Raw genomic sequence first — 14,079 nt, forward strand, 5'->3', positions numbered from 1 at the left:
TCAGTTTGTCCTGGGATCCCATGTCCGCCCATAATGCTTTCATATCCAGTATTATCATCACCGACCTGTACATTTAGATCTCCCACAAGGAAACAATGTCATATTTACTGATCTTCCAAGGATGCTCTGCAATCTTGCATAGAAATAGTCTGTTCATTACTATTGCCTGTTGGTACATAACACTGAGTTGCACGGTTCATCACAAAGCAAGCAGTCAATATTCCTGACTCTACAGATTCCCATTCCTTCAATGCTTTCGCAGCTTCCTTGCGAAATAATAAGGCTGTACTTTCCCAGTAGTTGTCATCCTCTCTTCCAGAATATAAAGCCATCACCCCTTCAGACAATAATTTGCCTTGTTCAGTCCACCTGATTTCAATCAACCCAAGTATACTTAGGCCAAAAATGTTCATTTATCTGATAACTTGTGTCATTCTATCTGTGCTTCAAAGTGATCTAACATTCCAACTCCCAATTCTTGTCTTAACCTCAGCTGTGAAGTTACCTTGTTTCAGATGAAGAACTTGTGGCTTTGATTTTCCATCATCCAAGCATCAGCTGGATTTGCTGGTTGGCCAGTACTATCTTGTCTTACATCCAGCAGATCGTGGTTCTCCACAGTTGATGATTGTATTTGCAATCTGGGACAGACGCGTCTTGTCTCTCTGGCTTGTTTCCATAACAGAAAGCATTTTTGCATGGACAGGTTGTTAGCCTGACACACAATCCGTACCACAGAAGGCAATCTAATGCTTAATGAATCCAAAGTTCCTCACTACACTATTGGCTGGTCTCCAGTGTCACCCTTCTATTTTTTTCACTTGCCCTTGCTAACATAAGACGTCTGAATAATCTGTATCAGTACCATCTTGCATATAATGAACCTGGAATTAGGGAAGTTGAGTTCTAAGTTCATTAGGTGCAATTTGCCAGTGCTCCCTTAATGACGGAATATGTTGGTTGGAAAGCAGATTCCCTTATTAGTTAAAGAAAATAGTACAAAGGATGGGATTTAGCTGAAGTTATTTAAGCCTTGATCCTGCAACTACATCTGAAAGGGAGGACACATTCTTACATGTGAATGGATGATTTCTAAACCTCTGTTAAGGAAGATAAAAGTACATGAAAAATTACCCCTGGTTAGACCACCCAAAACAATTCTTCTCCCCACCTTGATTTCTATTTATATAAAGTTAACATGTGCCCCCTCATCACCTCATACTAATTGGCCAAGAATTAATTCGCCTAAACTGGCCAGGCTCTTTGTAGTTTACTGTAATCACAAGTCAGTCCCTCCAGACCCTTGCTCTGGTTTATTGCCCTTCTCTGAATTCTTTCTAACTTCTTGTCTTTCTGGTTCTGAGGTGTTAATTATCTGTATTATTGAATGACCAATGGCTTCATTGTTCAGATTCACATAGATAAGATCTTTGTCCCAAAGAAAAGTGAATACAAGTGTTTGGGGGGGTTTTTTGCAGCCATATTGCAGTGCAAACGCTTATCTAATTTTACTGTCACCTCTGTTGGTCTCTTGTGCTATTACTGCTTCCCAGCTACCTACATTTCATTGACTATATATAATGTTTCAGGATATTATTCTTACAGCTTGCTGTTTGCATATTTGCCCAACTGGCTCCCATTTTGATATGCCTTGCCTCTATTCCTATCTCTTCTGTTCCTTTTGTATTGTTTATGTTCTCAAAGATGTTTTCAACAGCTCCCAATCTAGTTTAATCTGTAAATGGTAATGTTCTGTTTATTAAAGATCTCAGAAGTATCAAGATGTTAAATAATCAGGGTTAACAGTGGTCCCTGTGGAATCCCATAAATAACTGAAAACCAGTAATGCCAGAAACCACTAATGAGGGCAGCGGTGAACAGAGTGAATTAATTCTAGATTGTGATATGGCAACATGTGAGCAAACGTACTGTCACAGACCAGCTACTGATAAGCCCTCTCTGTGGCACTGGTGAGATTGCAGCTAAAATGCTACATTCAGTTTTGGGCACCTCCAAACTTTGTATGTAATTTGGAGGAAATTCAAAGGACAGCAACAAAAATAATTAAATGGTTGGAGGAATTGAAGTAAGGAAAGTACTTTGGCTAAAGTATCATTAATTGGAGGAGGAGACATAGCCTTGTAGCATCTGAAGGACCTGAACACCAAAGAGAGAGAGCCTTTATTTGATGATGGCATAACTGGGAAGAAACTGAATATCATAGAAAACTTACTACTGTCTTTATTTGGAGCGGCAACTGTCCTTACTGCTTGTGGACACTAAAGAATTTGTTTTGTTTTGGTGTATGATTTTTGGCGTCCTGACTAAATTTCAACTTAATTCACATTATGACTCATCTAAACTCTTCCTGCTGTATCAGATGAGTAACTTGACCCAAAATTGGGTATATACAATTGTAATTTGAGGATTAACAGGTTCTTGTCCCGAGATCAGGCCCAGTTAGATTATTGTAAAATTAACATATAATTTGGGAACCCCAATGTGCATAGGTGGAACACTCACACTATAGGAACTTTACATAATAGTAATATTATGGTATATAGTAATATGCTGGTAATAGTCAGCAGGAGAGTGAGTTGGGGGGGGGGGGGGCGGAGGGTGAGAAAACCTGGATTTGTGCTGGAAATGGCCCAACTTGATTATCATACACATTGTAAGGAGAGTGATCACTTTAGATAAGCTATTACCAGCAGGAGAGTGGGGTGGGAGGAGGTATTGTTTCATGGTCTCTGTGTATATAATGTCTTCTGCAGTTTCCACAGTATGCATCCGATGAAGTGAGCTGTAGCTCACGAAAGCTTATGCTCAAATAAATTGGTTAGTCTCTAAGGTGCCACAAGTACTCCTTTTCTTTTTGCGAATACAGACTAACACGGCTGTTACTCTGAAACCTATATGTATGATGTTACTCTATTAGCATACATGTCAATTTGTTGTCATGGCGCCTTTGCGGTCAGACGTTCTGTCCGGAACCTTCTGGATGCTGGTGTCAGCTATGTTCTGTGGGTGGCTGATGTCGGTATTCTGGACAAAATTCCCCCTCTTGCGTGCTACTTCCCTATAACTTACGAGTTACTTAAATTTATCTATTCCAAAGGTTATAGGCCTCAAGCCTCATGCCATCAGCTAAAGCCAAATTTTACAGGATAAAAGCCTGTAGCTTCCTTGTATTACTACTAAATATAATAAAACAGAATAACAAAGCAATGAATATAATACAGGTAAGATGGCCCACTGGGCTACAGATGGATGTATAGCCATTATATGAACAAAATACCCTCCTATCTCAATGTCTGTACTTTGACCCGCTAACCTTTTACCCCCAATTGGGGATATTGCAGATTATGTATTCCTTATACCATCCGATCCTAAACCAAACTTTGCGCCCCTTGGTAATCTGTAAATTATTCCCTGATAAACAGAAACTTCTATGCTTAAACTCTGTACCATTTTCTTTTTATTTTAACATCATTTTAATAAAATTAAAATTCTTAATTCTGTTCATTTATGGTGTTAATGTTTACCCTTAAAGGAAGTCTACATCTTGCCCCAGGGTGACTGTTTCAGCAGCATATTAAGTCCTTTCAGTGATGTGTTAAAGTCCTTATCCACTGGGGCATCCTTTATTTACCCTACATTTGTGCTTTGAAATCCTCCTTTTGAAAGGTGCTAAAATAGAACATAATGTTATTAAAACAATGGATAATGCTTAGCACTGAAAGCACTTAGTGTTTGTTATGCATTATGAAAAAAACCCTACTAGGCTAGTACAAACCTCACCCTTAAAACTGCACTGGGGAAGGCCCTAGAGAACACTCTCAAGGGGACACTCCTGGACTGGACTAGCCCTTCTACCTCCAACTTCTGTGTTTGTGCTATTCAAAAACCAAAACAAGCAACCCTTGACTGGGCAGCTCTGGCTGTTCCCGCAGCTGAAGAAGCTGCCACTGCTGCATGAGACTGACACCAATGTCTGCTGCTGCTGAATGGATCAGGGAGGGAAAAGGGGGGGAGTGGAGAGGAGGAGGTAGGTATCATGTGATTCGCTTTCCTGCTCCTTTAAAGCAGCCACATGCAGCCGAGAGCCGGCCACAATCACAGCTCTCAGCAGAGGGGGAGCCAGATCCGGGCGTGCCTGGGCAATCTGTGCTGAGTCTGTCTTCTTTCCATCCCTGCAGCACTTTCAGAGCCTTAAGTTTTGCAGCGAGAGAGAAGGGGGGGCGGAAATCTTTTAAAAAATGGCTGGGGCAATTATAGAAAACATGAGCACTAAAAAGCTGTGCATTGTTGGAGGGATCTTACTGATTTTCCAAGTCATCGCCTTTCTAGTGGGAGGTCTGATTGGTAAGTGTTCAAGGTGCAAACTTTCTCCTTCGCTCTGTCTTGTTTAGCTACTTGTTACTGTATCACTGCCTTGCTTCTATGATCTAATTAGTCCTGCTATTGTAGTTAAGAAAACATAGCTCCACGGGTCTCTTTGTGCACATTTCACTCTAGTGGCTACAAGAAAAGAAGGGGCAGGGAAAAGTTTTTTTGGCCTAGTTTCAGTGTCTGCTCAAAGAACGAGGAAGGGGGAGAAAATCTTAAGCATGGCGACTGATCGTGCATGGAAGTGTTGGGTTACAAAGTTTTGTTTTGTTTTTTTTTCCCCCTTACCTTCAACTCTTTTCTCTCTCTCTGACCCGCCTGCAGGAGGAAATCTAATCTCCTTCAATAAGCCAAAAAAAAAAAAAAAAAAAATCAATGAGAACTGCTCTAGCAGAGGAAAAGAACGTTTTTGTCTGTAATATGCGGTGTTTTGTATTTGGATCACTGTTTACTTTATTCTCCAGCAATCGCCTGTTTTTGGTTGTATTTCAGCCTGTGTGGGGCTTGGGGGGAGGCGTTCCTAACATAATGGGGGGTGGTGGTGGTGATGTGAGCTTTCAGCAAAGCTGGAGTGAGTGGGAGACTTTTGGGTGGGCATAGCAATAAGTTCTGCTCCGGGCTTTGTGCTTTAAAGGGTTTCCTCACCCATCCCCTTCCCCTAGCTCAGAAAGGGGGAGGGGGGAGCCTCCTCTGATCCTGCTTCAAGATGCTTGAGACTGGGGCGGGTGGTTTTTTTTGCCTATTTTTGTTGTTGCTTTTGGGCTTGGAAACACTCCCTTCCCCGAATGTGTATTAGCCTGCGGGTAAGAGATGCTGTCTTGGCCAGTGCTTCCTCACATTCAAATCCCTAGAACCAGGGAGGCTGCTGTGATGGGGCTCCACAGAAGTCCCATAAACTGGATCTTTTTCTTGCTCCCTTTGTTAATGAAGTGCCTGTGACTGCAGCTTCCCAGAGCCTAGCCACTTCCCAAAATTCCCTTTCTGGTGGTAGCCAGCTGGTCCATACTTTTTCAGCAGCACCAAGCTTTCCCACACCCGTGCAAACTCTCCTGGGTAAAACTTTAGAGCCACAGAATTTTTTTTTTCTTGTTGGTTGTTTTGTTTTTTTGCCTTGAAGGGGACAAGTTTATTGTTCACTGCAAAATCTTTATGGAAGTGCTGACATAACTTGTAATCCTCTTTCCCTCTCTTCCCCTGCCCCCCATAGTCTCATTCAGTGCCGATTGTCTAGCTTATTCTGTCTGTGATAGCTGTGATTTTGTTGGGGGGTGGGGTGTGGAGGGAGGGGGAGAACTGCTGATGGAGATCCCAGAGTTTGGACAGTCCTGGAGACATGAATTGTGCATTGGAGTAGTGCCAGAAAGCAGTTTTGTGGGTGGTTTTACTATCTCAGGTGTCAGTTCCTTGCACAGCCACTACAGCATCCAGACAAATATTATCTCTGTGTCTTGATAAATGGAGGAGCTGGTAGCAGGAGCAGCATCTCCTAGGAAAGACTTTGCCCCAAACCAGGTGAACTATAGAATCCCCTAAAATCTTTCCTCTTTTGTCCCTTTCTATTAGGTGGAAACTATCCCACAAACTAGACAAGTATTTGTCCACCACATCTCTGTGTACGGTTACTCAGCTATCTGATGTGAGTGATGGCACTGGCTAAGATTATCTAACAGACACAATTTGCTCATGAGTGGTTTGCTGTTGGATTTTTGACCAGCCATAATTAAAATCTGTACATCTTTTACTTTAGGAATAAAGCAGGGCTATTAACATACCTGACCTTTACCACTCTCTCTGATTTACTTTTATAGCCTATGAACCAATGATCTAGCTACACCCCTAAGAGCAGATCCATTGTGTCATGGTATGCAAGAACACCTTGAGGATTCTCAAATGCAAGTGTCCTACAAATGTAACCTGCAGCACCCCGTGAGGATTTTTACAGCTTGTGTAGAAGTGAGGCATAGACCCTTACTGATCTAGGCAAGGTCAATCACACAGGATGTCTGTGGCAGATCTAGGAAGATCTGGGTATTTCAGTCCTGTGTACTTGAATCATAAAAGGGTAACGTTACAGAGAAAGGGCTAAAGATCCAGACTTGCATACCTCTTAAAAGCTCTGCTCTAGTTTAAGCATGTTATTGGGCTAGATGCCTCAATCATTCTGTGAAATTCTATGGCCTGTGTCATGCAAGAAGGTCTGACTTTTGATGCTCCTAATGGTCCTTTTTTTGTGTGTGTGTCTTAAAAATACATGAATCCATTAACATCCTTATTTCCAATTTTCATTTGAAAATAGGGTGACTGGACAGCAGTATTCCTCATTTTAGTTGTAGAACAGGTGTGAAAAACACAAGAATGCTCATTTAGAGCCAAAATGACTTGGATCCTACAAGTTCAGTTTTCTCTTTTGTATCTACCATGCCACTTGCAAGTTGTGGACACAGCTACTTTGTTGAAAAAGAAATCCTGCTGAAATGAGATGGCAAAGTGGTGGCGTTCAAAGGTGGCACACAAAAATCCTAAAGGGCATTGCACAATGACCTTCTCCTCATAACTGAGGATGTAATTTGTCAGGGACTGCTCTAAAAACAAAGCTACACCAGTTAAAACTACCTCAGTGCCACATAATATCTTTAGTTAAACCAGTGAATCTTCTGTGTGGGGAGAAGGGGAAAAGTCCAAGGTATTTATTGTTAGTGAGCTTTTAATCCTTTTATCAAGGAAGCTGCAAATATAAGTGAAGTTGGACCACCCCCAACAATTTCTTCCCTTTGTGGGGTTTACAACCTTTGGATACATGTAAAGAGTTAAAGGGCTCTCTTTCCTCCCCATCCAGTTTAGTCATTGTCTGGGTAGCTTGCTGGTGAACTCAGTTTCTAATACTCTATCAACAATTGCAAGTATAAGCAAATATTGTATGTGCAAATTTTTTTAAAAGTAAATATGTATATGTAAACTGGGTGTGGTCCTCCAGATCTGGCATGTTGAGGATGTGCTCATGGTGCAAAGTTTACACTGGACCACCTGCACTAAAATGTTACTTCAGTATTCAGCAAGAAATCATCTGAGCTCTTCCTCCCCCAACAGTGGCCCAGTGATCCACACAAACCACCTAGTTAGTTCATACAATGGAAATTTTCTGAGTGGCGTTTGGGGGAAAAGTGGGTCCATGGCAGGATTTTTGTTTTACAAAGTGGCCTGAGTCTTAAAAAGATGAACAACGGCCATAGATTAGTCAATAAACTCTTCATGGTTTTGACAGGAATGGTAACGTCACACATCAGAATCTTGATCTTTTACATGAAATTTTACTACAATACAGGCAGGGATGGGAGCTGAAGATGCAAATGGTGACTTTGGTCTGCTTTGATTAAGTCTAGCATTAAAAAAAAAAAAAAATCCTTGATTTATTTTTAGTCTATCCAGGTCTAGATACATATACAACTGGAGCACAGCTACAAAGCTAAAACACCTCTCACTTATCAGGAAATTAGGTCATGTTTCAGAACAATGGCTAAGTGACGTTCTATGTTAGCAGATTACTCTGATTTAGCAACTGCAACAAAACTGCATGTTGTGAACCTCTGGATCCTGCCAGTGTTGGCTGTCTATATAGTTTTGGACACTAAATGGTATCAATACCTAAAATGTAATAAGGCTGAAGACATGCTGTTTAGGAAGCAGGGCTTTTATCAGTATTCACATGGAATTGTATGTCTGACTGAATTAAGGAGTAAGCTTTGTAGTAATAGTTCATTGATCTATGTGTAGTTCACTCTCCTAAATATTGACAGGTTTCAGAGTAACAGCTGTGTTAGTCTGTATTCGCAAAAAGAAAAGAGTACTTGTGGCACCTTAGAGACTAACCAATTTATTTGAGCATAAGCTTTCGTGAGCTACAGCTCACTTCATCGGATGCATCTGTAGCTGTAGCTCATGAAAGCTTATGCTCAAATAAATTGGTTAGTCTCTAAGGTGCCACAAGTACTCCTTTTTCTTTTTTCTCCTAAATATTGTACACATGTAATTGTAACTTAAATTGTGGGACATGAAGGAGATGAAGAGAAGACTGTCCTGTAAATCAGGAGACAGCTGTTTACACAGCAGAAGTGAAGGGTGGGTGTGCAATATGCCAGACAACACTGGCTAGGCCATGAGAACAAACAGGGACATTTTGTGAAGCCAGTCAGCCACTAAGGTCAGCAGCAGTGATTTGAGTATGAGAAACTAGGGTTGTCGGAACTTGATTTCATTGGTGCCAGGAAGCCCTCATAATCTTTAAGGCCGGAAGGGGCCATCATGATCAGCTAGTCCGACCTCCTGCACATCACAGGCCATAGAACCTCACTCATCCACTCCTGTAATAGACCCCTAACCTCTGGCTGAGTTACTGAAATTGTGGTTTAAAGACTTCAAGTTACAGAGAATCCACCATTTACACTAGTTTAAATCTGCAAGTGATCCATGCCCCATACTGCAGAGGAAGGTGAACACCTCCCCCTCCCGGGTCTAAGCCCTGCCTGCTGACACTGTGCTTACTCTGTTGGCACAGGGGGTGTTCAGGATTTGGGAGCGGTGTGGCCAGGGTGATCTGTCCCCATAACTGCCACCAAGCCATGGAAGTCTTGAGTTGCACTAATTAGCAGCTGGGTCAAACTGGCTCTAGGCAGCTCCAGGGTCAGTATAAGCCACAACTTCCTCTTCCATCTTTTTGCTCCGGTTTCTGCACAAGCATAAATCTGACCATACGCATCTTCCAGGGCGGTGAGCATTGAACTCCAGCATTGGTCTAATTGGGAATGTTCTTTCTTCACAGAAGCTTTGCTTCTCTCTTTCTTTTCTCTTCCCCCCCCCCCCCCCCCCCTTTCAGGTATGGTATTATCCAGCAAAGTGTGGATATGCCCCCTCCACCAGCAGCTCAAACAACCATTGGGTTTGAGTAGTTATTAAAATTGGTCTTCTGAGACTTCTGGGCCTTCTACTGAAGGGCCAGTTCAGGATTGAGGAGTCTCAAAAAAAAAAAAATAACCTGTTGCTAATCTCAAGCAATCTTCACCATAGTCAATATGGAGAATTGTTGACAGTTTTACACACACACACACACACACACACACACACACACACACACACACACACACACACACACACACCTGGGGTGGATGGGAAATTATATATGCAGTAAACTTCTTAGAAAAAATTATGAGTTTTTTCCATTTTTTTTTTTTTTTTTTTTTAAATTTCTTGGAGTCTGAGTGAATATTTTACAATAAATTGTTTTTATTTATGGTCTTAAATAGAACATTAGTTGTGTCCTTAAAGAATTCCATTTGCACTGCTGGTGCTGTGGCAGCATATTATGCAGGGGGGCTTAGACCATACCTGTGCATTACAACATGATTGTGATAATCTTGTGTAGATATGTAATCTTAGACTCGGTACTCCTGCTTAAGGGAGACTGGATTGCTCTATTTTAAATATTTGGAGTAGGGATAGCCTCCCATTGTCCTGGCTCTCCCGTGGCTTAGCATCTGCTGTAATTCCACATCTATATGTCAGTATGATTTGACCTGTGCTTCAGTGGTTTTTTTTTGTTTTTGTTCCCCCTCTTCCCCCGTCCTCCCCCAGTCCTGTAGAAGACCATGTGAAGACCAATGTATGGCTGCAATGAAGAGCATAGGACGTGCAAGAGTTATTGGGAAGTTGTCCTAAGATCTAGGCTTCCCCATAGTTATTAAAATGTTAATTCAAGTGAAGACTACAAACTGTCTTGTCACTAGGATTTTTGTTAACTTGAGTTAAGAACTCATCTTTCTTGTAGTTAAAAAGGAGGCCAAAGAGTGGGAGTATTGCTGAGGCTTGAAAGCATGCCTTACAGCCTTTGGTTTTGCAGGTAACTATTTTTATACAAGAGAAATTGAGGTTTTCATTCTAGTGTATAAAGTTGCTGGGAGGAGAGAGACTCATTTTTAAAACACCGAGCATCACTGCTTGGTTGTACTTGGTCAAGGCTGAGCAAACTCTGAAAAGTCCATGTGCTCCAATCAAAACAATTACTTGCAGGTCTTAACCAGTTAGATAATGAGCCATTTAGATAAATGGTTGAGCAGTTATCAACAATTCCAGTTCATTATCTAAGTATCATCTGCTTCTGTTACTTACCCCTGAGTTTTCTAGGGTTTCGTTTTCTTTTGCTCTGATTTGATTAAATTTTTAGGACTGAACATTGCTCCTGAGAGAACACCGTGCTTGTTTGCGTGGGTACATGGGAAGACCCCCAAAGTAAAATGGTTGTGAATTCCAGCACAAAACAATTTTATATTCCTGATTTTTTTTTATTGTGTGACACTCCAAAACTATGGACAAGTTGTGCTGAACAGGTCCCTGCCGTACTGTGGACACGAATACTGATACTCTCTTGTGTATTGAAAGATTCCTTCAGCCTGAAATCTTGGCAGGGATTCTGGGAGCTGATGGAAAAAACAGAAATGAAAGGTCACGTCTATTTAGTGTAGGTCTACTCAATTCTTCTTTTAAGAGCTGTTACTGTAGCTGAATGGGCAAACGTGCCAGAAGTTGACAATTCCCAGACACAAACTTCTGTCCTTAGAGGTTCGAGGAGCAGGCAGTAAACTCCAGAAGATAATATTTTAGATCCTCTTGTAACTACATATCTTTCAAGATACAATTAACCTGAAAGGTCTGGGTGACAGAAATTCTGTGCTTCATAGTTTATGTAAAGTAAAACAACTGCATGGTTTTCCCTCTTAATTGCGTCTGGTTTTAAGTATAACAAACTTTATTTCTAAATTTTATCTGAAGATTTAGCAAGTGGTGTTCTCGTGTTCATTCTCTCTCTCTCTCTCTCTCTCTCTCTCCCCTTTCTCAGACTAAACAGGAAGTCTTTCCCTGGCAAATAGCATTTGTCCTCTTGCAGTTAAATTACAAGTCTCTCCTGTTAACTCAGGAATGCCTCTGAAGAGGGAAAGGCGTGCACGCATGCATTCCAGTGTTTCCTTAGCACTAGTTCAGGCATGTGTAAAATACTCATACAGCCAACCACATGTCTGGGAGAATCTAAGCTGTTGATTTCAAAAGTGCATAATTAATGTCAGTATCCATGTATTGGGGGAGAGAAGCGGCAAGGAAATGTTAGGTGGGTCACCACTGCAGTTACAGATCTCCATTTTCAGGGATTTACTAGCTTGACTGAGTCTAGCAGGAAACACTTGTTTGATTTGACCTGAAAACTGACAAATGAGAGCTTGGATGAAGATTCAACTTGCTTTGTAATTGGAAAATTTAATTCTAGTATTTTTAAGTTAATAAAATATCTTGGGTGCATGTTTGTGCACCTATAGAACTCAAATTGCTTGTTGTTGTCTGTAAAATGACGACAATCTGTGTACTTAAATGCAGTGTCTGAACACACACTGCTTAAATTTCATTGTGAATCCACATTCCAATTCATGAAATGCTTCCAGCACAGGTGATTCTTTTCCAGGTGCTTTAAAAGCTAAACCCTGTTTCCACAGATGTGAAAAGTTTCATATTTTGGTTTTGTTAATTTAGTTTATATGAGAGGCGCACAGTAAGAATTCAGTACCTTGTGAAACCATGGAAATGGAGCAGTGAGGTACATGCCTGCTCCCTCTTCAGTGCGCCACCAGGTGTAAGTACACCCAGGCTCTTCTTGTGCTACCACTCTACCATATTGCTTACTCTGGGATTTGGGACTGGCAGCAATATCCTTTCCCAAAGATCTTGGCCCTTCTGTATTTGCTGTGAAAGGCCCTCTGAAATGCCTTCTGTCAGAAACCGTACAAAAGGCTCCTATGCCACTGGTCTATATCCTTTGTTTGGTTTGCAAACACGTTGGGAGTAGTTGCTATTACTGATCTGTGAGCAGTAACTTAGGATACCCCAAAAAACCTCTAAACATTTACTTCTCTGAAGGAGAACTTGCTGGGCAGAATTGCTGATTGCCTAGACAACTTCTCCCTCTTACCATCTACGGCCGCAGTTGTACATCTGAGTTCTTGCATAACTGCATCTAGTCCCCATGTGGCAATGTTCCAGGGCAATGATGGTGTGGAGCTGTTTTCCCTCTGCTCACGCCACTCTTTTTTTTTTTTTTTTTTTTTTTTGCTTCTTTTCTTTCTTTCCTGTTTACATGGACTCCCTTCCACACCAGTTACAGGAGTGTATGCCCCTAATCTATTTCCCCCCCCACACACACCCCCAATCACTTTTTACAAATTTTTGAATGATATATTCTTGTTACTTTTCTTGGGACAGTGCATATCTGGTCCTGTTTGGAACTGAACCGTACCAATCGGTCATATAATGTATAAAGCCAACAATAAGTGCGTTCTCTACATCCAATGGACAGTGTCTTAATGATGAACCTATCATAGGTGGTGATGGTTCTGAGAGAGAATCTTGTAAGCAGATCTTGTGTTGCAGTTAGATGGTCCATGCTGGGAGACTGATGTATCTTACTATATTGATGATCAACTAGTAGAGTCATTAGGGCACGGATCTATCTTGTCAAATGTCTCTTGGGTACGGGCAAGAGATGAAATATCTAGCAGAAAGCCCCAACTCAGGTTTACAATGGAAAACAAAAAGAAAAGAAAGACTTGTAGCACCTTAGACTAACAAATTTATTTGAGCATAAGCATTCGTGAGCTACAGCTCACTTCATCGGATGCATTTAGTAGAAAATACAGTGGGGAGATTTATATACATAGAGAACATGAAACAATGGCTGTTACCATACACACTGTAACGAGAGTGATCACTTAAGGTGAGCTATTACCAGCAGGAGAGCCAAGGGTGGGGGAACCTTTTGTAGTGATAATCAAGGTGGGCCATTTCCAGCAGTTGACAAGAACGTCTGAGGAACAGTGGAGGGGGAATAAACATGGGGAAATAGTTTTACTTTGTGTAATGACCCATCCACTCCCACTCTTTATTCAAGCCTAAGTTAATTGTATCCAGTTTGCAAATTAATTCCAATTCAGCACTCTCTCCTTGAAGTCTGTTTTTGAAGTTTTTGTTGTTGAAGAATTGCCACTTTTAGGTTTGTAGTCGAGTACCAAAGAGATTGAAGTGTTCTCAACTGGTTTTTGAATGTTGTAATTCTTGACGTCTGATTTGCCATTTAGTTTTCTAAGTAGAGACTGTCCAATTTGACCAATGTACATGGCAGAGGGGCGTTGCTGGCACATGATGGCATCTATCACATTGGTAGATGTGCAGGTGAACGAGCCTCTGATAGTGTGGCTGATGTGATTAGGCCCTATGATGGTGTCCCCTGAATAGATATGTGGACACAGTTGGCAACGGGCTTTGTTGCAAGGATAGGTTGCTGGGTCAGCGGTTCCGTTATGTGGTTGCTGGTGAGTATTTGCTTCAGGTTGGGCTGTCTGTAGGCAAGGACTGGCCTGTCTCCAAGATTTGTGAGAGTGATGGGTCGTCCTTCAGGGTAGGTTGTAGATCCTTGATAATGTGTTGGAGAGGTTTTAGTTGGGGGCTGAAAGTGATGGCTAGTGGTGTTCTGTTATTTTCTTTGTTGGGCCTGTCCTGTAGTAGGTGACTTCTGGGTACTCTTCTGGCTCTGTCCATCTGTTTCTTCACTTCAGCAGGTGGGTATTGTAGTTGTAAGAACGCTTGATAGAGATCTTGTAG

General features: G+C 41.5%; 1 protein-coding gene across 2 annotated transcripts in view; it reads left to right on the forward strand.

The window, feature by feature from the left end:
- The first annotated feature begins 4,059 nt into the window (after positions 1 to 4,059).
- The window catches only part of WLS (Wnt ligand secretion mediator), a 65,040-nt gene continuing 55,020 nt past the window's right edge, over positions 4,060 to 14,079 (forward strand). For both annotated transcript variants that reach the window (XM_027825870.3, XM_007063429.4), the window contains exon 1: positions 4,060 to 4,365. In XM_027825870.3, coding sequence (XP_027681671.1) covers positions 4,260 to 4,365 — 106 coding nt within the window. In that variant the 5' untranslated portion in view covers positions 4,060 to 4,259. The remainder of the gene's footprint in view (positions 4,366 to 14,079) is intronic.

Source organism: Chelonia mydas, chromosome 8, assembly GCF_015237465.2.
Source record: "Chelonia mydas isolate rCheMyd1 chromosome 8, rCheMyd1.pri.v2, whole genome shotgun sequence".
NCBI classification, from domain to species: domain Eukaryota; kingdom Metazoa; phylum Chordata; order Testudines; family Cheloniidae; genus Chelonia; species Chelonia mydas.